Below are 25,391 nucleotides of genomic sequence, written 5' to 3'. Positions count from 1 at the left end.
AAGTTGCAAAATACAAAATCAATAGAAATAAATTTCAAGAAGACAGAAATACCTATGTGAACAGACAAAAAAATTATAGGTAATAAATAATGCAAAGGAATTGCTAAAACAAACAAACAGAAACAAACAGAATCAGATTATAACCTGGCTGATGTGATTTAGGAAAGGGCTGGGAGTCCCTGTAGCTTATTGTTAGTGAGAGACTTTAGCATATAAAGTTCTTGACACATCAGTAAAGATAATGGAAAATACTGTTCTACTTACACCAAACACTTATCCAGGAGATAGTCTAACTAGAAAAAAAGAGATTTAAGCAAAGTAAATACATTTTGGGATGATAAATCTATAATGAGTTATAAAAGGAAATAAGGCATACTTTAGGAGAAAGTTTTTAAACCTGAGACAATGGGGACAACAAAGTGCCTGGGCAGATGTGGAATTCCTCTCCTCCCACTGCAAACATGTAAAAATGTTGGATTAAAAAATATATATTTTACATATTGTATATATAAATTAAATTAATTAATTTAATTCATATTTCAGCACAAAGTTAGAAAGGGAAATTTTCAGATGCCAGAAATATATAAGAAATAATAGCCAAAACTATGTGTGGGAAGCCAGATGGACACTAGGGGCTAGGGCTCTAACCTGCCTGGGAACAAGAGTCAAGGTTACATACCCTGTTCAAGACATGAAACTGGAACTAGGCTCACCAAGTAAAACTGAGAGTTTTACCTGGCAGCACTGGTGAACCAGGCAAGAAGACTACCTGCAAGTTGTTATAGGAAGTAGCTGCCCACACCATGTCATGAGTGGAAATAGTCATGCTCCAGAAGTGAGCCTAGAGCTGTCATCTTATCTTTGTAGGAGCCCAAATTTGCACTGCTTTCTCCCTGTGGAAACCCTGAACTGAGGAAATAACTCAGAAAGTCACCCAGAATCATTGAACTCTTTAGGGCTCTGGCAGAGGCAACTACAAAAGTAATCCTATTAGATTTTTTTTTCCCAACAAAACACCATGGACCTCTTGTGAAGAGCTCACCAGCAAAAATTGCAAAGTGCTTAAGTATACCCACCACCTTAAAGTCAACCAGTAGAAGCAACAAAATAAACTGAAAACCCAAATAAAATAGAGAAATCTTAAAGGAACTTTAAGATAAGCATATCTATACAATTGAAACGTAAAAAAAAAATTCCACAAGAGAAAAAACCAGGAGAATTTGAAATAGAACCAATTAGAAATGCTAGAAAAGAAAAAAGTCATTGAAATGAAAAGAAGAAAAACACCTCAACAAACAAGTAGACTGGACATAGCTAAAGAGAGATCTAGTGAATTGGAAAATAGATCTAAGGAACTCACCTAGAATGCAATATAGAGAGTTAATGAGATATAAAATATGGAAAAGAAGATAAGGCAGAGAAAGGATAGAAAGAGAGGCTTTGCTGCATATATGATTAGATCCTCAGAGGAGAGAATTAAGAGTTCATGGAAGATCAACATGTCGTGTTATAAAACATCCTTTGGTATTTTTTTCAGAGATTTAATACTAGATTAGTTAAACCTTGGGAAATTTCTCTATTTTTTATTTTGTGTTTAAAATTTTTTTTTTATTTATTTATTTTCCCTCCAAAGCCCCAGCGGATAGTTGTATGTCATAGTTGCACATCCTTCTAGTTGCTGTATGTGGGACTCTGCCTCAGCATGGCCGGAGAAGCGGTGCGTCGGTGCGCACCGGAGATCCGAACCCGGGCAGCCAGCAGCTGAGCGCGCACCCTTAACCCCTAAGCCACAGGGCCGGCCCCTATTTTGTGTTTTAATTTTGGGTTGTAGCATTCATACTAATTTATCTACATTAGTGTACTGAACTAAGGTTATGATCAAACAAGCCAAACCTAGAATGCCTGACACAGTTTTTCTGCCAGAAGTTTTGCTGTACTTTCTGGTCCCTAATGGAGGGGGAAGCCTTACGTGGATCACCAGAGTTCTCTCTCTAGCACCCAGCCACAGCTGATTGGACGGGGGTGAGCGTTGAACTCAAAGATGGCTATTCTATAGGCTTGTCTTGGCGTGACTTGATAGAAAAAGATGAGCTGGGTGAATCAGATTCTGTCACTTGAGCATTTGAGGTAGGAAATTAAGTAACAGAGGAAGCTAAAATTGAAGGTTATTGATATGATCAGTGGCTAGGAAGGCCATGACGGTCCTTGTACAAGCTCAAGTTATGATGGAACAAGACTGTGAGTAAGCAGAAGCCATGAAGTAGAGAAGAGCTATGCGGAAAGAAGTAGGTGAAGAAGCCAAAAGGCAGAGAGAGAAAAAGTCCGACAGGTCAAATGTGGCTGAGTCTTATTAATGGCAGTCATTAATGTCTAATTAGTCTCAACAACAGACTCTTGCTGCCAAAATTCCCTAGAGTTACCTGGAATCCATTTCTAGTTCCAGCAATAGCAACCTACACTACAAGTCTTTGTGGAGCCTCTGGGTTTCTGTGCCTTTGTATCTTTCCAATGAACCCATCCTTTCAGGAGCCAACGTGAATGAGTCTTTGCTCAATGAAAATAGAAAGTCTTAAGGAACACAGTCCAGATTCAGTTAAGCTATACAATTTGTCTAGGTTACCTTGGCTGTAAGGAGACCCCTTCCTAACTGTTTAACTCCGTTCTGTAGAGTGAGAACAGAGGAGGTTGTGGTGAGGGGACCGATTTTATAGTTTTTCTCCAAGAAGTTTTGCTGTGCTTGGTGTTCTCTGCTACCCCTGCTGATAGAGAGAAGAGGAGTAGCCAAGTGAGGTGCTAATAGGAACAGTGCGTCCCATGGACCAGCCCACTGACCAGTTTCTAAGGGTTGCTGTGCTCTGGAAACTACCTTGGCCAGTTGCCCTCTGCCTGTGCTGCCACATTTTTTTGGAGTGTGAAGCTAATGGCTCAGCTGCCATGTGCCCTGGGCAAAGGGAAAAAGGAGGCTAGAGGCCAGTCTATGCATGCTGGGGGGCTCACATATCAGCTTCTCTCCCTGCACCCTTAAGGAACTTCATTTATTTATGACAGAGAGAAAAGGAGACTACAGAAGGGGAATATTTTTTTCTACTCTCTGATAGAGAAAACTGGGACAGCAGGGTCCATTAAGGTGGGGGAAAGTATGGCCAGTAATAAAGAACATGCTTTAGGAATAAAAAGACTGACCTCAGTTCAAATCCTGTCCCTGCTAATTATTGGATGACTTTGGAATAGTTACTTAATCTTTCTGTGTCTTAGTTTCCCCATCTGTAAAGTAAGGTAAAAATACCTTCTGTGTAATGTTATATTGAAAACATTTACTTGGTAGCTGAAAAAATATTAGTCCCTGACCCCTCCACCCCCTCACTATACAGATGCAGTGTGCAGACATTCTGTCTTGGTTTCAAACACTGTGTTCTCTCTTCTCATCAAACCATAGGGCCAAATTTGAGGTTCATAAGAATATAGTGACCATGCATATGGGGTTCTGAAGAAAGCAAGGAGAAGGGAGGGAAAGTGAGCTCTCTTCCTGCATTTCCGGAGCGTGTAGTTTAGGTGCTGCTTTGCCTAGGGAGGCTCAGGGCAGGCAGGAGCACAGGGTCCATGTGGAATTGGGCCCCGGCCGTCCCAGCCACCTCGGTTCCATCCTGGCCCATTTCCGTGTGCCTGTGAAGTGTGGGCAGAAAAGCCTTAACCTGATTGCCAGAGGCATGGCCGTGGCAGAAATCTGAATCCCTGTGAACTCAAGTGACCCAAGAGGGTACAGAAGCAACCAGCTAAATCTCCTCTGACCTTGACACCTTGGCAGACTGTGCTCTCAAGTTTGGAAGTAAATCAACTCTCAGTCCTGGTTTCTGCCTAAGACCAGGATTTTGTGTTGTCTCTTTCACACACGCACACGCATATGCACACACAATCTCTCTCTCTCATTTTCTTCTTTTCTTCCACCTATCTTTTTTTTTTTTTCATGAGGAAGATTGGCCCTGACCTAACATCTGTGCCAATCTTCCTCTATTTTGTATGTGGGATGCCACCACAGCATGGCTTGATGAGCAGTGTGCAGGTCCGCGCCCAGGATCCAGGCCCGCAAACCCTGGGCTGCTGAAGAAGAGCACTCAAACTTAACCACTATGCCACTGGGTCAGCCCTTCTTCCCCCTATCTTTTATCCCTCCCATTTTCTCCTCCTGCCTCTCTCTCTTTTGCTCCTTCCCCTTCCTCATCCAAGAGTCTCTCTTCTCTGCTCGTATTCCAGGCCTGCCGTCTATCCCTGCAAGCAAGCACTGTTTCATCCCTGGGTGGCCCTCGGGCTGAAGACTAACCAGCATGCTGCTCTATGCTCTGTCACAGGGCTACCAATTAAACAACCAGCTCCAGACTTCCCCTAGAGGGGGTAAAGAAGCTACACCAGGCTAAATGCAGACACAATGCCCTAGTAACCATGGAGAAACACACATCTTAAAATCCCTGACCTTACACCCAAGACTCCATGATCTTGGCTCTGCCGTTTCTTTTCTTTTTTTTTTTTTTTAATAATTTTATTTATTTATTTTTTTCCCCCAAAGCCCCAGTAGATAGTTGTATGTCATAGTTGCACATCCTCCTAGTTGCTATGTGTGGGACTCGGCCTCAGCATGGCCTGAGAAGCGGTGCGTCGGTGTGCACCCGGGATCTGATCCCGGGCCGCCAGCAGCGGAGCGCGCGCACTTAATCGCTAAGCCACAGGGCCGGCCCTGCCATTTCTTGATTTCATGATTCAGGAATGAGGCTGGTATTTCCATGGGGTATATCTTTCAGCTATAGGAGAGCAGCAGCAGAAGCTTTACAAAATGAATGAGCTTCTTATCTCTGTCCTATGGGGATGTGGTGGGAGTGGAGAACATCTAGGATCATTGCTAATTCTAAGACCCTTGAAGGGTGAGGCTATGGATTACTCCATTAGACTTCAGTAACCTATTTGCTCATCCGTTGGCCTTGCTAACCCTACGCATACGTGTGAGCACGCCTACATGTGCCATTGCAGAGTCAGAGAAAGGCACAGTTGGTTGCCTTCCCGACAAGAAGTGCAACACAATCCACATGGCCTTGATTCCCTTGGGTTTAGTGAGTAGCACCAACTCTAGGGAATCAATTAGTAAGAATTTACTTATTTTAATTAGTTTCTTTTTTGTTTGTTGTCATTTGAAAGTAACACATATTATAAATAATTTGTGGGTTGATATGAGTAGGAGAGGTGCAAGGAGAGAAACAAGAAAACAGAGGAAAAAAATATCTCTTGCATCCCCAGGAATCAACCAACCATTGCAGACATTTTCATGTGCTTCCTCACAAAGTTTTTTCTTGCCTATTTTCAGACTTAAAAAAAAATTGTTAGGCGTGGCCCCGTGGCTGAGTGGCTAAGGTTCCGTGTGCTCTGCTTTGGCAACCCGGGTTTGCAGATTCGGATCCCAGGTGCAGACTTATGCCACTCACCAGCCATGCTGTGGAGGTGTCCCACATATAAAGTAGAGGAAGATTGGCACAGATATTAGCTCAGGGCTAATCTTCCTCAAGCAAAAAAAAAAAAAAAACAGAGGAAGATTGGCAATGGATGTTAGCTTGGGGCGAATCTTCCTCAGCAAAAAAAAAAAAAATTGTCATCATTTAATTTTATATCCTGCCTTTTCCTTTCAACATTATAGTATATATCTCCCCATCATTACAAATTCTTCATAATTACAAAACTTTTTAATAGCTTTGAGATATTTGACGGAATAACATCGTTTACTTAACCTTTCCTGTTTTTTAAAAATGTATGTTTGTTCAACTTCCAGCTATTGTGAATACTGCCATGATGACCATCTCAGGGCATAGAGATTAACAAGAGTGGCTTGAGATGTGTCAGTCCTTGGCTGGGTCCTATGGGGAAGATACATAGTCCATGGTGTCAGGGAATTTACAGTCTAGGTTGGGAGCTAAAAACATAGTCCTGAGTCAATCCTGAGCTCTTTTCTTGTGTCCTTTCAGATTGGCAAAGTGAAAGTATGTTTTATACTGCTGAACTAAAAAAAAAAGCGTAACAAAGAAGGGAGGGATGTATATATTGATTATTATTAGTATGTAGTGCGTATCTAGATTGACCTAAACAGAAAATGAATTGTTAATAATAGCAAATGTATGGAGAGATTAAGTTCGAACAGCACTTGGTCAAATTTGAATTTTACCTTGGCTTGGTAAGCATCTAATAACTGATGACAAACTATACATTTTCTCGTTTGATTTAATGCTCTAATTAGAGTTGATTGTTTTTTGTATATCCAAAGTGTGTAAACCTTCATTAAGAATGTGTTCACTATATTGCAGCCAGCATTGGTGTCTGATTATCTGTATTGCAGTTCTAGTTTTTATGGGCCTGTTGAGACCTACTTTTCCCTTGTTTTAATTTTTAAAATTAACTCGAATCTCATGGAAAAATATTCTAAAAAGCAAAGAAATTCATCAAACCACAACAGATTAAAAATTAATGTCACGATGGTATATTTGTGTGTGCGTGTACACGTGTGCATGCGTGGGGACATGTGTGCGTGCATGTGTGGGTAAGTGTGTGAGTGCGTGCTGGCATGCACGTGTGTGATAAGGAGTTACTGCAGAGCAGGAGTGGAATATACACAGGGAGTAAAATAGGAAACAGCCTATTTGAGAGACACCTTCAAACACCAGGCTTGTGGAATATTAGAATAAAGTGTGTGTGCACCAGATAGCAAAGCTCTTCCAAACTCAAGCGTTGGAAGTGTTAGTGTCATGAGGACTTCTCTGGAGTCTTGGCAGAACGATTCAAGTGCACCCTCTCTGCTGTGGACAGGGATGCATCTTAACACGTGCTCTCTTCTTTCAGATTGATGACCCCAGCAGCAATCTTGAGGAGGTGATTAATGAGGAGGATGCTATCACTTCTGTGAACAATCTGGGAAGCAGGCAAGCTTTGAATACAGATTACCTGGATTCTGATTACCAAAGAGGACAGCTGTACCCATTCTCTCTTAGTAGTGATTTCCCCACCACCTCATTCACTCTCACAAATGCAGCTCCAATGACCCCGTCCTTCCGGGAACGGTGGTACATGAATCTCAACAGCTTAATGGACCAGGCCCTGACCCCTCAGTGTGGCAATGGGGAAGACCTATATATCATCACAGGCGCTGTGCCCTCAGACCGCAAAGTTAAAGACAGAGTGACTGTCCCTGAGTTTGTTTGGCTGGCGGCCTGTTGTGCTGTCCCTGGAGGAGGCTGGGCCATGGGCTTTGTCAAGCACACTCGGGAAGGGGATGTCATAGAAGACGTGATGGTGAAAGATCTCGAGAAACTGCTTCCATTTAACCCTCAGCTGTTCCAGAACAACTGTGGTGAAACTGAACAAGACACAGAGAAAATGAAAAAAATCCTGGAAATGGTTAACCAAGTCCAGGATGAAGAGCGAATGGTACAATCTAAAGAGGACTCAATTCCCCTCTCCAGCACAAAGAGCAAGAAGTCTGCTCTGTTGCCTCCAGAGGCAGCTGAGGAAAGGAGTAGCTTTTTGGGAAAACTCATGGGCTTCATTGCTACCCCATTCATCAAGCTTTTCCAATTAATTTATTACGTTGCAGTAGGAATCCTGAAGAACATTGTGTATTTCCTGTGGTATGTTACCAAGCAAGTGATTAATGGCATGGAAAGTTGCCTTTACCGCCTGGGTTCAGCCACCATCTCATACTTCATGGCCATTGGGGAAGAGTTGGCGAGCATTCCCTGGAAGGTACTCAAAGTCATGGTCAAAATCGTCAGGGCCATTCTCCGGATCCTTTGTTGTCTGTTGAAAGCCGTTTGCCGCATTCTGGGCATCCCTGTCCGAGTCTTTGTGGATGTGGCCACTTTCCCAGTGTACACCATGGGTGCAATTCCAATTGTGTGCAAGGACATTGCAGTGGGCCTTGGTGGCACCATCTCTTTGCTCTTTGACACTGCTCTTGGCACCATGGGTGGCCTATTTCAGCTTGTTTTTAGTGTCTTCAAGAAGATTGGCTACAAGGTTACCATTGCCAATTCTGATGAATTATAGAACTCAAACTGAGTGTCCAGTCACAGTGAATTTGATTTTTTTTTCATAGAGAAAGCTGGAATATTTTGTCTTTACAATGGGTTTTTGTTCACTGTCAATTATCATTATAACTTTGGCCTTTGTTGGGGGTGTCTGCATGTTTTTGCAAAAGAAGGTGGTACAATTTAGACTTGACCCAAGAGAAATGTTCAGAGTGGGATTATGTTTAGGTCATCTGCTGTGATATGGTCAAACTTTCAAGCCATTCGAATCTTCAGTTCTTCACTCTAATGCAGATGACCACCTGAGATGCTCTGGTGTTTATTTGTGCTAATTAAAATATACAGAGGAGGGAAGCATTAGAAAGAGGACAACTTTAAACCAAAGGGTTTCTGAGAAAAGGAGAAAGGAATCATGTTCCTCCTGTTATTCTCTGAGACCTAAGGCAAAATTGATATAAATATTCTTAGCCAATTTGTTATCATTTGCTTCTCTTTCTCTACAAGTCAGCTGACCTTGGTCAAGTGCAGACATGCTTCCCTGTTGAAATAACTTTCTTAGGATATAGAACCTACTATATCCCTTAGCTTTCCATGGCTCCCGAGGACCTGTAAGGTTTTTTTTTCCTTCAAAGTTGAATTTTGCTCCATTTTTCTTGTAGGTAATGATAAGCATTTTATGCCAAATGTGGTAAAACAGATTTTGAATACAAGGGCAAAGATCGTTTGCCTCTTGAATAGTGGAGTATAGTCGTCTCAGGTATAAAGAAGAGAGCACAAGGGACAGAGCCCTGCTCTGAGTAGGTGCTGTAGGTCTGAGGACAGCCTTAGCCAAGCTTGGATTAACTTGACATATATTAAATCTCTGGCTGACAAGATTGAGCTCCAAGACCTACATGTTAAGCTAACATGAAAATTCATATGCTGCAACATATTAGATCAGTCTTTCTTATACATCAAGCAAGTACCCAATACAGTAAAACACTCTGACTTCTGTCCTTAAATGATTGTTTTGGTATAAATGTATAGAAAAGAGCCACAAAAGAAAAACTATTCTAGCCATCTCAGAAAAGGGAAAAAAATATTCATATATATATGTATCAAAGTTTGTATATGTATAAATTTGATTAAGAAACAACATCCCTAAGGAAATTATTTTTATAGTATGTTTGAGGCTAGAAAACATAACTCTCCCATTAATGCAAATTTGATTTGAGAGCTAATCTCCAATTTTTTTGGTCAAGCACTTGTCATTTTACATCTTGCACTGAAGATGATAAGAGGAGAAAGCAGAATCTCCCAAATTTTGCTCTGCCTTCCACAGCTGAGATGGAATCATCTGGATTTTTCCGAGTGTTATAACAAGTTGCTGTGAGGTAGAAAGGGGCCAAGTGTAAAATATTGATCTTGGGGGTACAGGCCACCAATTCATCTAAAAGTTAGATGCAAAAACTTGGGATCCAGAAAGGCAATAACGAGAGAATGATGGGTCAACTATTTGCATCAGGTTGGTGGATGAAAAATGTGAGTGTAGTGAGAGTTACATTTTGCATAAAAATAATTGAATTGCTTGAATTCCACCCAAAATAGAAGAGTAGCCAGCAAGCTTCCATCCTGATCAGTTTGGGATGCAGGGTTGGGGAGTATGACACCAGACTGGTCCATGATAGGGACCCATGCGCTAGATTTATCTTAAGCAGTATTTTACCAGCACTTCTGTTTGTGAGCATAAAAATCTGTAGTTGGGCTTCCCTTCATTTCGGCAGTATGAAGGTATGTGGAAGGGTGAGGGTTTGCCTTGGTACTGATGGGTCAAGAATCCTGCTGAATGAAAGAAAGGGAATCTTAGAAGTGACCAGAGAGATGGTCTGGCCAAACCCTCATTTGATGGGGAACCTGAGGCACAGGGAGGCAACATGCTTGCCTTTGGTTTTGTTGCTAGCTGATGGCAGATCAGGAGCCAAGGTCTTTTGCACATATCCCATCACCCCTGGCATGTCAGATATGTGGTGTGTGTGCTACTATTCAGCTGCCTTCCTGGACCATGGCAGAGTTTTCTCCATCATTCATCAAACAGACTCTAGGCCCTGCCTAATCAATTGCATTCGGCCTATGGGATGAAACAGTTAGCCATCCATGCACAACATCATGGTTACTGCCCCCCATGGAATCTCTAGTCCCTCATAGTCCATTTTGCATACTGGAAGGCCCAAAGAAGGCATTCATGGCAGCTTGGGCCCCTTGGCACCATGCAAGGAACAGGGCATCCAAACTGCTTCTTGAGATCTATTCGGAAATGTCTTCTTTTTCACTTCTAGTTGTTTAGTGTCTTATTTATTTATTCTTGCGTGACTTTTTTTGAAGTCTGGGAATTGATGATAAAGCAAAAAATATCCTTAAGGTTAGGTGGCTGGGACCCTCTGCTCTGGACCGCTAGTGTTAGCTGTGCCTCCGGTTGACTGGCACTGGCTGTGTTGGGCCTGAAGCTCCAGTAGGTGGCTGGATTGCTGGCCTATTCCCAAGGAGCTACTTTGGGCTTTGAGGTGGGAGTTTGTGTTGTTGAACACCATCTCTGGCTTGAACATTTCTCTGTGGCTCCGTTATGTTCTCAGGCCCTTGAGGAGGTCAGCCAACTCTTCATTATTATGGAGATGATTTTCTGGTTTGTGGATCAGCCATGCCTTTGGACACTCCTCTTTTCCATTGTGCCTTTTGATGGTTGGCTTCTCCTCAACATCAGCTCTCCCACCTAAATGCAGACTAGGGGATTGGGAAAAGGAACTAGGGTGAAGCACTTATATTCATTCAGTTATTCAGTCATCTATCAAACATGTATTTGAACATCAGGGTTGCAGAGATCAAGAATACATGGATCCCATCTTTGAGGAGTTCAAAAATCTAGTAGGGAGAACAGATGGTACAATTGATACATGTAACCATCATGGTCAGTGCTGCAATAAAGGTACTAGCAGCATGCTTCCTGGAGCACGGGAGGAAAACCCACAAAACCATGGGAATTAGGGAAGCCTTTTCAGAGGGTGTGACAAAAGTCAATTTGACATTTTCAAGCTATGTACAATGCTGTGCACCTTGTAATGCTCAATAAAGTAATTATTGACAACTCATTAGCCATTTTGTAAAATATTTAAAAGCGGAGAATCCTAATGATTGAAATAAGGTTTAGGGATTATCTTTGATTTTTATTTGTTTCCATTTTCTTTTTGATCCATATTAACTCAAGCAGTTTCCACTCACATCTGGCTTTTGTTTATTTTTGTAAAATTTGAATCATACATGAGAAAACAGAGTGAAGGTGAGATCATTGAAACACGACTTAGAACTATTTTTCAATGTTGTTTCTCTGAAAAGCTATTTGGGACATCAAGTATTTGTGATATGTCCTTTATAAATAAGCACCAGAGGCTTACTGCTTCACTGATTCTGAATCACATAGAAAATTATAGAAACACTTTTAATTATTTGTTAATTCCTTAGGAAACTCCCACAGAGTGAGAAATAACAAGCAGTCTCTGAAGGGTGACTGTCCTCTCTGTGGCCTTTAGTAGGGCGCCCCCTCTGGGGCGGAGGTGGCGGTAAGGTGGCTGCCTTCCCCGGGTGGGCACGGTCTTATGTGGGATTCTGTGTCTTGTTCAGCATTTCTCCTAAGCTCACCACACAATACGTGTTTTTCAAAATGTTACACTTGAGCAATATAGTGTGGACTCTCTGACTGTCATAAATGGGTTCTCAGACTTCTCATTATCTCTTTCTATAGGCATTTCCCCCAAATCATGGCTTGATTTCTAACAGTTACACTCCAAGCCAATTATTTTTAAGCTTAAATTTCAATAAAGAAAGTGCTCATGACCACTTGTCATTGTTGATTGCGTTTAGTGTGTAGGAGTCCTGAAGGCAGTGTTTCCTAGTGGTTAAGAGCCCAGGCTCTGGAGTCAAAATGACTTAGGCTCCAACCCTGGCTTCACCGCTTACTAGCTGAGTGGTCTTGGGCAAGTTACTTACCACCCACAGCCTCAGCTTCCTCATATAGAAAATGGGGATAATTACTAGTACCTACCTTAGAGGGTTGTTATAAGAATTAAATGAATTAATGAGGATAAAGCATTCATTACCGTGCCTGGCACATGGTAAGTGCTCAGTGAATGTTAGTTGTTGCTGCTATTCCTGTTGTTGGTAATAAGATCCATATGTCTTGGATGAAATTGGCTGGAAGTCCCCTTAGAGTTCAGGATGTTTCTAGATCGGAGCTAGAAGGACCAGGGTTAAAATATGGTCTGGGAGTTGAGGTCATGAATGGAAATCCAGAGCCTCATCAGTGAGACAACATATCTGAAGAGACAGGTGAGGGTTGGACCTAGAGTCTAGAAGAAGGCAGGTCTGAGAACAGGAACTCTCCATGTTTCTAGCACTATTCAAGAAGGCGACATGAAATTTCTGGAGTAGAGAGGCGATTTCTCTCTAGGCCCCTTCCTCACTAAGTCCACGGTATTATAACAGATTCAGCTTCCCCAAAAGCCTATAGGAAGAGAGTGAACTAGACAGAGAGTATGTACATTTTAGCTACTGAAAAGGATGATGGCCCTCACTGTAAATAGTCATTCTTCTTTATTCATCAGCCTCTTGTGAGTTAAGGCATTATGAATTAGTGCCCAAGGACTTATTGATCCTGGGGTATTGATAAGGTAGAGTTACTGGACCCCCATCGTTGATCCCTAAGCCCTGTACTAGAATGATCACCCATCTTCCCCCCACCAACTCACACTCAGTAAGTACAGTCTCCAAGAGGCCCTGCCTATCGTCCTCAGTGCCACCTTTGGGTGGTCTCATCCTGTCTGTAATACCTACATCCAAAGCAGATGCTGATAACACCATTGGACTTTGCAGGCTTGAGTATGATATAAAACTGCATGCTGTCTCTGAAGACTGCATAATAATTTTTTAAAATAGATTATTTTTATAAAGAAGAATTCATGCTAATCAAATGAAGCAAAAGATAATTTTGATCATTAATTAAGATATTTTAAGCAGTCTACCTATTCTATGTGTCCTGACTTGGCCCACTTAATGGATCACTCTGGTTCAAACATTAAAAAAGAGTCATGTTGGCAGATGCTCAGCTCATAGACTTAGCACTTGAATGACCATTTTCATCAGCAAGTTCCACTCTCTCCCCCTGACCACCTTACTGGGTGTCTATTCATCCCTTTCTGCCTCCGGGTCCAAATGATGCACATATTAGGTGCCTTCTGGGTTTCTAAGATTTGACCCTTCAGGACCAGTCTTGCCTCTTTTTATCTTGATATGGTTATACCTCCAGAAAGGTCACTGTTCCAACCCAGAGCCCCTTCCCAGTGGTCAGCTGCTCAGACAGCCCCAGCCAGGAGGGATCCTACCTCATGGGCACCTTAAACACAACCAGAAGGCTCCTGAGCAATGGAGGAGAAGTTTATGAGGGTAACAAGAGGGCTTTAGCCCATGTAACCACCCAGAGTTACACTTACATGATTTTAAAAGCTTAGAAAAATAAATTCATGCTTAATGAAATATAATTCATGCTTAATCCACAATAATTTAGTGGTGGTGAGGGAGAGTAATACTTGAAGATGTTTCGAACCAGCTGTTATTAAGATTCTCATGTACGTCTATAAGCCCTTCCTAAATCCAAGTCTAATTTTGGACATTCCTTGACCATCTGAAAAATTTGGTCGGCTTCCTTTTCATCTGAAGATGGCAGACTCACCCATATAGAACCCTAGAGTTTGCAGAAGTACTTTCACCTATAGGGATTGATCTGATCTTCCCAGACATCACATAGACTAGAGTATTAGCAGGTACACCCACAGTCATCTAGACTTTGACAGCAGGAGTCTAGGGCTCCTCTCCTCTTTCCTTAGGGAGTATTTGATTTTCTTTTTGGTAGGAAAAGGGCACACTTACTAAGATGAACCAATGTTCAGTAAAAAAAAAAAAAATATATATATATATATATTTTTTTTTTTACTTTATGGGTGCAAAGAGAAGTTCCATCCAGTACTATATTGAACAACACTACTTTGATTTGGAACATCACTACCTAGAACCATCTTGATGACTCAGTGTTACAGGAGAGGTCATGTCCTAACAAGAGCTTCCAGAATTTCTGGTGTCTTTGGAAGGAAAAAGGAGCCCAAGATCAAATTTGTCAGGAATTCCACACTAAAGTGTTTCTATAAAGAGCTATGGTACAGGGTTTGGGTTTTTTAATTTTGTTTGTTTGTTTATTTGTTTTTAAGCCTGCACTCTGGACTCTGTAGACCTGGATTTGTCTTCATTCTCCTCCAACACTTTGGGGAAAGTCTCTAAACCTTTGTGAGCGTTAATTCCTTATCTATAAACTGTGGATGATAAAAATATTAACCTCATAGGCTTTTTGTAAGGATCAAATGAGATAATATGCTTGTGAACTATAAAGTAGCATAGAAATATGAAAATTTATTATTATAGGAGACTCCAGGGTTGGTTCTATTTTCTTAAAAATTCGTGCCTGGTTCATTTTTTTAATAGGTGAGTAGAAACCAATGAAAATTAAAGCAGTTATCCAGAAAGTGTAAATGGTTTAGCCAAAAATTGGTTTTGACAATAAATGTTGAGCGTTATGCCCTGACAAGGCTCTGAACTTAAGGTCCTTGGAATTCTGCCTCATATCTATCCTTAAGTCCTATATTCTTAAAAACCAACAAATCATATCTTCAGTAGACTGCTCTGCACACACCTCATGCCCATTTGCTTTCCTCCTGTGAGTCAGCTGAGTCCCTGAAACTCTTCTTTTTTATTAGGCATCAAAAAGAAGACAACCTATGTGTCGTGTAACAATAAGAGCTGAACAAGAAACAGGTGCCAGAGGTGGAAAGTCACAGGTGAGCCTCTGGAAACTGGCAGAAGCCACCCAGACCTCCGCTGGCAGCCTGTAAACTGAAGGCCAGCCCAGGCCTGTCACTGAGTCATCCATTCCCAAGAACACCAGCTCCCAGGATTATGTTTCTGGAAGTTGTCTCAAGTGTATGTTTCCCCAAGATATTTGTTGATTAGGCGTATCCAGGTATATCCTGTTCACTGCATGTAGAAGGAAACTTCCAGAGAAGTGGAAGTCCCAGAAGTGAGGAGTCAGCAGGCTGGTGCAAAGGGGATGGTGCTCCTGGGACACAGGAGACCTGAGTTTACTTCCTGTGAGTTACCGCACCTTTTCTGGATGTCATCATTGGTATATTTGCAAAACAAGAAAGGATGGACAAGACCGTCTTTAAGATCTTGCCAAACTGCAGGTAATAAATCTTTGCTTTTTAGCAAGTACTTTCATATCATTGAGTCCAAATTCTGATCAAGTTTCATCAACTTTCTCTGCTGTCTGTGGGTTACCAAAAGTTGGAGAGATCCCTTGGGACATTGTTGGGAAGGGCAGTGAATGAGTTAGTCCTAGAAACAACATCATTATCATCATTATTATTATCAGCATTTCTTCTTCCCAGACTTTCAAAATTGATTAGCGGCGGCCAACCTGAGAGCATGAAAGAGATATTGGTAACGCTCCTTGCTCCCAGATAACTCCACCAGCAGCCTGCAGTGTTGCCAGAAACCTCACCCCTTGGCACTCTTCCCTTAGGCTGTCTCCGTTTCCTATGAAAATACAAATAGTCTGAAGAGAGTCAGCACACTGTGTCAATATAGCAACTTAGAATAAATGATCTTAGGAAATCCTTCCCACTGGCTGAACAACTCTTTCACACAGTAGTAGTTTCGATAGGTGAGAGGTGTGGTGGGAAGCACTGTGCTGAGGGTCAGGAGGGACCATCTTAGACCAGCTTCCCAAAGGACCAGAGCCTTGCCCAGGTGAGCCCTTTATTGTGAGGGCTGGGGACAAAGTGAGATGTCCTCTAAGATCTCAGAAGTAACACCAACAAAGTGCTCTCTACATGTCAAATAGAAGATCAGCCCATAATAGAACGACGTAGAAATATGCACCTGAAAGAAGTAGCAAGGTTGTTGGGCCTATTGTGCTTATAACCAGTGGTGTGCTAGTTAATGTTGAATCACCAGCTTTGCGGGGTAGGTTGGGGGGGAACACCCTGATTTGTAATGTTTGCCAATTTCTCCGGTGTAAATACTCTGACCATGGCTGATTTCAAGCTGCCAATGTGACACCAGTGAAAGCAGAGTCGGGAAGAGATGTGCACAATCTGGGCTCCTGAGCTGGTGCAAGTCCTTGGGAGCCACACCACGCCTTCATAATCCAGTTGGCTGCATTAAGATATATATGGAAAAAATGTTGCCTGCAGAAAAGATGTTGATCAGCCATAGTATGGCAGAAAAAGAAAAATCACTGAGACAGACACTGACCATGCCCATATGAGTACTATCCAGGAGACAGGAAGGCTTGGCAACTTGAACTTCAATTATTTCCAAATCCAAAGGCTGCCCTGTAAAATGAATACATAGGTTATTTTAGCTCATTGCCATTAAACCTCAACTTACTTAACATCTCTTTTTTGATCGCATTCCAACCAAACACCCTTCTGATCATGACCTGTCTTCCTATGTTGGTTTGTCTCTATGGAGAGGGTACACTGACACATAGATTTCAACCCCCTTGACAAGGCTTTATCACAGCTAATTTTAACAAAGTGGCTTTTGATTATGTTTTGGTTTGCTGTGTAGCTTAAGAAAATAATGGATGTTAAGATGGTAACGGAAGTGTTCCAGCCTATATTTCTATTTTTCAGTGTAAATTAATAAAATATCATTGTGGTGTTGCCCTCAATCTCTCATGTGTCCTAGTGTGAATCCCTTTCTTAGAGCCCATCACTTCCAGAAGCTCGTCAGGGCCTACATCTGAGACTTCAAATCTGAGAAAACACCTCAAGTTTTGTTGTCAAAATCAACACAGAGAATTCTGCACAGCCCTGGCTAGCTTTCCCTGAAATACCGCTGCCACATTCTCATCTCCTCTCTCAGGGCTCACTTCTTAGCTCTGTAACCTCTATCCATGAATCAAATGTCATGAGGATGTGTTGAAAATCAGTGAAAACTCATCTGTTGCCATTGTACTTCGAGATGGCAAAATGCATTCATCAGGTTTTTTTTTTAATTGCATACCATAGAAACTCCTTTCAAGCCAGCCTAGTCCCCAATTTACTGGATCATGTTACAAAAACTTAGAGAGGGCCCATTGAGATCAGGGACTCACATGAATTCTATCACTCTCTCTGTGTTGTCTTCCTTTTCCCTAGAGTAGATGTCTCTCTTCATACAACATGGAACATGGTCACAGGCAGCTCTGGATATTCACCCTTATGGCCTCATATCCAGAGATGGAGGGAAGCTCCTCTGTTAGCTCTGGCCAGCAAAATCCCCAGGAAGTTTTTTTCCCCCCCACTGGGTACATTCCACCATCGGCCTATCACTGTGGCCAGGAATATGTCGTAAGATGATTGATCCAGTCAATGTCAAGGACCCATGTGGTGGTGGTGGTAGTTGTCATAAGAAAGACAGAGGAGGGGGTGCAAGATAGACATCTACAGTAGTCCCTCAGAGACTGACTCACAGCTTGATTTAAGGCACATAATGATGCCCATTAAATATATAAGGTGCCTTATGATTTATAAAGCCCTTTCACATTTATCAGTGGACTACATCTTAACCACAGATATTTTGGTTTCTGACTTCTCTTAAAAAACAGAAGCTCTGGTAAGTTTGGGCCAGTGCTTTTACAAGACCATAATCAGCTGGAGCTGAGTAGACAGTTTGTCATGGGCCCCATCATTTCTCTATCACCTCTCTGACCTGAACCACTTTGCTCATTTAAGTTACTTGCTTAGCTCCTGTAGCCACTTGGGTTTGCTGATCCCTGACATGGTCTCATTTTGTTCATATCTATCCTGTGAGCACAAATTATCCCAATTTTATAGATTTTAAACCAAGATTCAGAGATTCAACTGACTTTCCTAGGATCACACAGTTAGAAGGTGAGACCCAGAACCTAGAGCTTAGAGTTTAAGGTTATTGAGGATCATTATCTAAGGATGTACAGATTATGTGCTGCACAACTCTAGGATTGCCTTTCACATCATAGTCAATGTGAATGGAGCCCTCTAGAGTTGTGTAGTCAACACTATATGCGGAAGCTCTGAGACTATTTTACCTTCTATTTCACTGTAGTTATAAAACTGTCAGAAATTTGGTTCAAAAAAGTCAATTCCTTGAAATTTTTATTATAGAACACTCAGATTACTAAGTGAAAGGATGAATGATCAGGTTGAACCAAAGACCATAAGTCTTAACACAGACAGATGTCTTGTCCAACTTATGGAAATGATGTAGTTAGGTCCGCAGTGAAGAACTTGCTCCCTAATGGCCACAATCGTTCTAAAGGTGAGTTCCTTGTCTTGCAATTCCTTTGCTCTGCAAGTAACCCAATCTCTCTCTAAATTTTAGTTTCCACATGATTAAAATTAGAGGCTTGCACTCAATTTTCTGGTAAGAGAGTAGTGCTTAATCCTGGTTGAACATGAGAATCACCAGGGAGTTTTAATGTATTTTTAACTGATGCTTAGGTTCCATCCTTAAAGATTTGAGCAGAAACTTCACCAAAGAAGATATACATATGTCAAAAAAAAAAAAAACATGAAAACGTGCTCAACATCATTAGTCATTGGGGAATGCAAATTAAAATCACAATGAGATATGTTATATACCCACACCTACAAGAATGGTGAAGATGTGGAGCAACTGGAACTCTCATTTACTGTTGGTGGGAATATAAAATGGTACAACCACTTTGGAAAACTCTTTGGCAGCTTCTTAAAATGTTAAATATATACCCGCCTTATGATCCAGTCGTTTTACTCCTAGGTATTTATCCAAGAGAAAAGAAAGCATACATCCATACAAAGACTTATACATGTGTGTTCACAGCAGATTTATTTGTAATAGTCCAAAACTGGAAACAACTCAAATGTTCAGCAATAGGTGAATAGACAAATTGTGGTATATCCACACAATGGAATACTACTCAGCAATAAAAAGGAATTGACACACAACCACACGGGTAAATCTCAAAATAATTGAGTTAAGAAAGCCAGACAAAAGAAAAAGAAAATACTGTATGATTCCATTTACATAAAATTCTAGAAAATGTAAATTAATCTATAGCAAAGAAAGTGATGGGGGGAGCAGGTAGGGAAGGGTTACAAAGAGCATAAGAAAATTTTGGGGTGATGTCTATGTTCATTATCTTGATTGTGGTGGTAGGTTGGGATATATACTTATGTCAAAACTCATCAAATTATTAAATTTGTGCAGTTTATTGTATATCAATTATACAATGTATACAATACAGTGTATATCAATACAACTATAAAAAATTACTGATGCCTGGATCAGTAATCTCAGGCTTGAAGATTCTGATTTAATTGGTGTGGGCATCAGTATTTATTAAAAACTTCATATATGATTCTGTTGTACAGCCAGAGTTGGTTCTCTGATTTTAGGGCATTACAGTTGCCCTGGGCCAGGTACTCTGGAAGACCCCGTCCCCACTTTGTAGACTAGAGTAGAAAGGGATGGTCCCACAACAGCTGTTGCTCATGCAAAAGGATGCAAAGTGCTCAAGTCCGTTGCCTCAGCACCCAGGCATGGGGCCTGGCCACCTGGAAGCTGGAGCTACTTTGACCAATTACAGAACAGAAGCGTACCTCCACCCTCCATGTTTATCCATCTACTCTAGCCAGCCTGATGCCTTCTTGTGATTTCACTTTCTTTTCAAAGCTGCCTTTGGTGAGCATGTTGATGGCGTTTAAAGTAGATAAAGATGTCAGTTGGAAGAGTTTGTATGCGTAGAGACTGTGTGATTTGCCTCAGTCAGGTGCCTTCTAGTAACACTTGTCAGTGCAACCTTGGGCATGATAAGAAGCTGATACCAGATGTTTAGGCTTCAGAGCTAAGGCCACAAACTGTGGATCCAGAATCCCAGGCAGTGTAGGAGGAATGCTCCCCATTCTGCTGCTTCCAGTGATGGCAGCAAAACTTAACCAATAGCATAGACCAGGGAACATGGCAGTCGAGAACTCCAACCAGGGGGATGATCCTTTTTGCCAAAACTCTTTCTGCTCAGCCCAGAGACACAGTGAGAAAGATATTGCTCCAAATTCCATTCTGCTTTTTATTAGTTTGGGCAAGTCATTTACCCTCTCTTTGCCTTCATTTCCTTACCTGTAAAATGGAGATAACAAGGTCTTTCTAATTTTCTTCAACAGAGTTATTGTGGGAATCAAATGAGAAAATGGATGTGATCATGCCTTCTAAACACAAAGGCATTACTAATTACCATGATTACCCCAGTGTTTTACAGAAGGGAGAAGCAAAGATGTAGACTCATTTGTAGGAAACCACGTGAGACTGAGGAATGACATCATTGCAGTCTCCAGAAATTGGACTTGCTGTTTACACGAGTTGGGTGGCACCATAATCATAATGATAACAATGAAAATAATAACAGCTAAAATTTATGGAGAAATTCTGTTCTAGACACCCTTTTAAAGTGTACATCTGGGCCGGCCCCATGGCTTAGTGGTTAAGTGTGCGTGCTCCGCTGCTGGCGGCCCGGGTTCGGATCCCAGGCACGCACCGACGCACCGCTTCTCTGGCCATGCTGAGGCCGCGTCCCACATACAGCAACTAGAAGGATGTGCAGCTATGACATACAACTATCTACTGGGGCTTTGGGGGGGAAAATAAATAAATAAATAAAATTTAAAATAAAAAAAATAAAGTGTACATCTATTTTTTACAAAAGAGGGCACTGAGGATTGGGGAAGTTAACAACTTGTCAAGGTCACACAGCCAGTAAGTGGACTTGGGTCTTGACACGCGACAGTCCCGCTCCAGAGCCCATGATTATAACCAGATAAGCTTTCTCCTACGAGGGACTGTCTCTCAGCTCAGTATTTTAATAAATGACTTAGGTGCTCTCTGCAGACATTCTCTCTCAATCCCAAAGCAGGCAGGGCTCTGCTAGGAATCAGGAGACATAGATCTTTGTTCTAGAATATTCCGTGCTATCTGGAGATGAGAGAGTGTGTTTATGCTCCAATTTTCCTTACAAATATTTTTCCTTAGCTTCTGAAAATAAACCTAGGGAAACAAGATTAGGGTTATGAGATAAGTTGCAAAATGTAGGGTGATCTGCCTTCTGGTTTCTATTCATTTGTTGAGCACTTCACGTCTACCAGGCTGTTTATTAGGCACAGAGGGTAGACCAAAAGTACAGTTGTGTACTTGCCTTTACAGAGCTTATACTGTCCACCCTACAGACTATGGTTGGGGAGAAGGGAGGAAGACTGATAAATGTAACATGGCCGACAAAGAGCTAACATCCTTAAAATATACGTATCTCATAAAAATGCCTGCGAACATTGTTGCCATTTTTTTTTGGTTATATAAAGTCACAGTTTATCTTTTTGAAAGGAATAAGTTTATAGAAAGGCAGATTAGGAATGCAATTTTTCCTACATGACATATTTTATTTACAGATATTTTTCTGTTAAAAAATTTTTTTAAATGGGCAAAGGATTTCAAAATAAAATAAGTCCCCATTATGAGAAGGGAAAATGCAAAATCATTACCAAATAACTTATCTTTAAGAAGGGATTCAGATTTATAAATGCATTTATCCACTCTGACTAGAGGCGAGGTTGGAAAACAGGGGTCTACCTGTTGCACCTCCTGGTGTGAAAAGCCCACCATTATGGACAGGTGCTTAACTCCTGGCTTCCCTGAGTCATTGCAGTCCCCATTGGAGTTGTTTGATTTCAAAGGACTGTGAAGAGTCATCTCCAGGAGAATGATAATTGAGTAGCACTGATCCTAAGCACTGTGGGCACCCTGAAAATATTGGAGGTGGATTCCATCAAAGAGGGGACATGCCCCGGTAGTCTTGAGGAGTCTCATAGCCTTGACAGATTGACAGCAAAATGGTCCAGATGGAAAAACTGTATAGTTCCTTACTCAGACTCGGAGAAAATCCAATATTCTTTTGAGAAGGACCAAGGACTTTGGCTCAACTGGCAGCCTGAACTGTCAACTAAAGTCCTTTTTACTCCCTTCAACCTTGAGGCCTGTTTAACCACTGCCCAGAAACTGTCCAGTGAGTCTTCCCATGCCTTGGTCTGCAGAGATAAAATCGAGTCAGGTGAAGAAGCCATCCTCAAGGAACTCATAGTCAAGTTAACCCTCTGATTGATCAGTTCATCAAATGTCCTTGCCTCCTAGTTGTTTACTTACATGTTCCCAGAACAATGTGACCCTGGAGAAATATTCATTTATTACCAGCTGGTCTTATGTTGTGAGAGTTAGAAGATGGATGAAAAGCCTGTTGCTGGGCACATAGAAAGTGCTTCCTAAATAGCCTCTGTTATGGCAGCAGTGTTGGGAGCAATCGTCCCCTCCTTCCGAACTCCACTGGCAGGCTGTGGAGGCAGGGTGTGAAGTCCAGCTGCAGATTTATGATACTGTTGCAAGCGCTCACATGCCACAGCCCTGTGAGCCATCTTCTTTCTCAGAGAAGTGTTTCCTGCTGCTTCACGCAGGGCTCCAACTGTGAGCTGTTGGGTTGGACAAAGAAGATAAGAAAGATAATCTGATCATCAGTGCACATCTCTCTCCAGTACACGTACATAAGGACTGAACCTCAGAACTACTCAGAGAAATTAGATGTTGTGTAGGCATTTCTCCAAATGCTGACATTATGTAAGGACATGACATTGCTTTCTTTAAAAGACAGAGTGAAAACAATTTTAGGGGGTTGGCTTAGAATGAGTCAGTGAAAATAGCAAAGAAAGAATCAACTGTTCAATAATGAGAGACACTGAGGGAGACAGTGTTTTGAATATAATGAAAATGCAACTGATTAGGAAAGAAACTCTCAGGATCTATTCAGATTTTTTTAATTACTGAAAAATATAAGCAGATCTTATCACTAAAAACTATTTTATTTCTAACCTTTATCACACAAATATCCTTTCCTTTGAATGAGTATCCTAATCAATCTCTTAGACAATGTCCAAATATCTAGTCACGCTTAGCTAGATGTAGATAAATGCTGATCATGGCTAAGCGCAATCTCATGAGCTGCACTGCTTAAAAAAATAGAGGTGATCCTCTTAGGAACTGAATATGGAGTTTCCTGAAGCCATGAGACCCGGAGAGGGCACTTATTATGCTGCATTCCCCTCAGAGCTCTCTAATGGCACCATCTTGACCAGGGACCTGAGAAACTGGGTGTACCCTCTGGTGTGGTTTCTTCTCCCTGCCCATTAAAGCATGGAGGCTCAACATGCTGCTGCTCTGGCAGCTGCTCTGCCACTTTCAGTGGTCATGCATTTGAAGTGTCACTTGTCACCGGTGCCAATGAGAACTTTGAATTCAGTTGCAAGTGTTGCCAAAAGCAGCAGAAGCCTGGCAGGGCCAGTGGCAGGATAATGAAGGTTGTGGATCATGATGTGAGCTGATCATGACGTGACCTATCTACGCCACTCAACTAGGAAAGGAGGAAGAGGAACATGATGGAGATTTGCTTGCAGGGTATGAGATGGATAGAAAAGCAGATTGAGGCCTTTTAGACCAATGCCAAATGGAAACAAGAATGAAGGTCTGTCTTTTCACAGGCATTCTTGTCATGACTCCATGGATCCATCTCTCCCCAGGAGGGGGTCATGATTTCCCAGATCCTTCTCATCTTAGGAAGGAAACACCTCAGACCCATCTACTCCAAGAAGGGTCCATCGTGACTTTCCAGACACACCTCAGTCCAGTAGGGCTCTTGACTCCTCAGAAACAATGCAAACTAGAATGTAGTTGGAAATCAACATTTCCCTGATGCATCTTTTCTTAGGAGAACTAATCGTGACTTCCCAGATCCGTCTCTCCCCGGGAGGACCTACCATAACTCTCCAGACACGTCTCAATCCAGGAGGGCTCTTGACTCCTCAGACACTTCCCTGCAACCCAGGAAGACCTGTCATAAACCTAGTTTTGGCTTGTAATGTCCATCAATTCCTGCCTAGAACCAAAAGCAATGAGATGCCAGAAAGAGCCTCCAGCAAGTCTTCTTCACATTGGAAGGGTTGAGGCCCTTCTCATCAGTCACTCCTAAAAGACAGCAAATATAAATACCATTTAGTCTCCTCCATTAAAGAAAGAAAAAGGAAAAAAAAAACAAAAACAAGGAAAATCCTATTCTGGACATAAGACGCAGGATGATTTCAAAGGCTCTTTCCCTGACCATAGAGAATTCTGGATAAGCTCTTCATCTAGAAGTCATGCCTCGGACTCTGCTTCCCACTAGAGTAAGAACAGGGAGACCTCTCTGACTCAGACCCATCTCCTTTGTGGAATAGACATTGACCACGGAGCTCTGATTCCGACTCCAAGAGGAAATAGAAGACCAACTTTTCTGATTCCAGTCTGACCTCACTCACTCCAAATGGGTCAGTCTCCTGGAAATAAAGCTGGGCACAATGTTTTCTGGGGCTCAAACAGAGTTGGTATTAACTGACACAGTGAGAATCATAGAACCTCAAGAAGTGAGACAAAGAAATCATGGAGTTTGAAGCTGAATTCTAAAATGCCAAAACCAAATTTTAAGATAAGCCCAGTCATGTGAGGAACTTGAAACCAGATTGTTTGGAGCAAAGGAGAAAAGTAGAAAAGATGGGGAGTCTGCTCAGTGAGGAAAGGGGCTGGTTCAGAGCCAACCAGAACAACAGGATGTGGAGGAAACAATGACGGAGATGCAGAAGCCACTGGACTGCTGTATTGATGAACACTTGGATTGGATGCTCAGAGAACAAGAGAGGGGGTTCCCATGGCCAAATTTATTGAGAAGAATGAGCCTAAGGAGAACAGGGATAAGAAAGTGAAGCCTTGCTGCAGTGGCCTGGCACCTCCTCCCAAGAGATTCAATGTCTGGCCTGGGTATCACAAGGATGGAGTAGACAGATCCAGTGTATTTGAATCAAAGCATTTTGCACACTCACAAGTAAGAAAGGAGTAGAAGAACTTGCCTACACATGGAGTGTTGAGGATGTGTAACTCTTGTGACTGAGCATATGGGCATAGGGTTATAGACCTCCAGCTGCTACATCTGTTTCAGCTAACAGGGCCCACCCAGACCAGCAGAAACTCATTGGGCACCACCTTTGATCCCAGAAGAATCTGAGACTGGAAGTTCTGACTAGGGACATTCTGAACTTCTCAGATACTTCAAAACAGAAGAAACTTGCCTCTTCGGTA

The 25,391-nt window shown here is 41.9% G+C and overlaps 1 protein-coding gene and 1 pseudogene across 1 annotated transcript in view; both read left to right on the top strand.

Moving 5' to 3' along the window:
- ENDOD1 (endonuclease domain containing 1) overlaps positions 1-11,945 on the top strand; it is a 38,424-nt gene extending 26,479 nt beyond the window's left edge. Inside the window, exon 2 of the mRNA XM_058545381.1 lies at positions 6,871-11,945. Coding sequence (XP_058401364.1) covers positions 6,871-8,073 — 1,203 coding nt within the window. The 3' untranslated portion in view covers positions 8,074-11,945. The remainder of the gene's footprint in view (positions 1-6,870) is intronic.
- Positions 11,946-23,975: 12,030 nt separating this feature from the next.
- On the top strand, positions 23,976-25,190 carry LOC131408982 (BUD13 homolog; annotated as a pseudogene).
- The last annotated feature ends 201 nt before the right edge of the window (positions 25,191-25,391 follow it).

This window comes from Diceros bicornis, chromosome 7 (assembly GCF_020826845.1).
Source record: "Diceros bicornis minor isolate mBicDic1 chromosome 7, mDicBic1.mat.cur, whole genome shotgun sequence".
NCBI lineage: Eukaryota > Metazoa > Chordata > Mammalia > Perissodactyla > Rhinocerotidae > Diceros > Diceros bicornis.
This window is presented reverse-complemented; position numbering and strand designations above follow the sequence as displayed.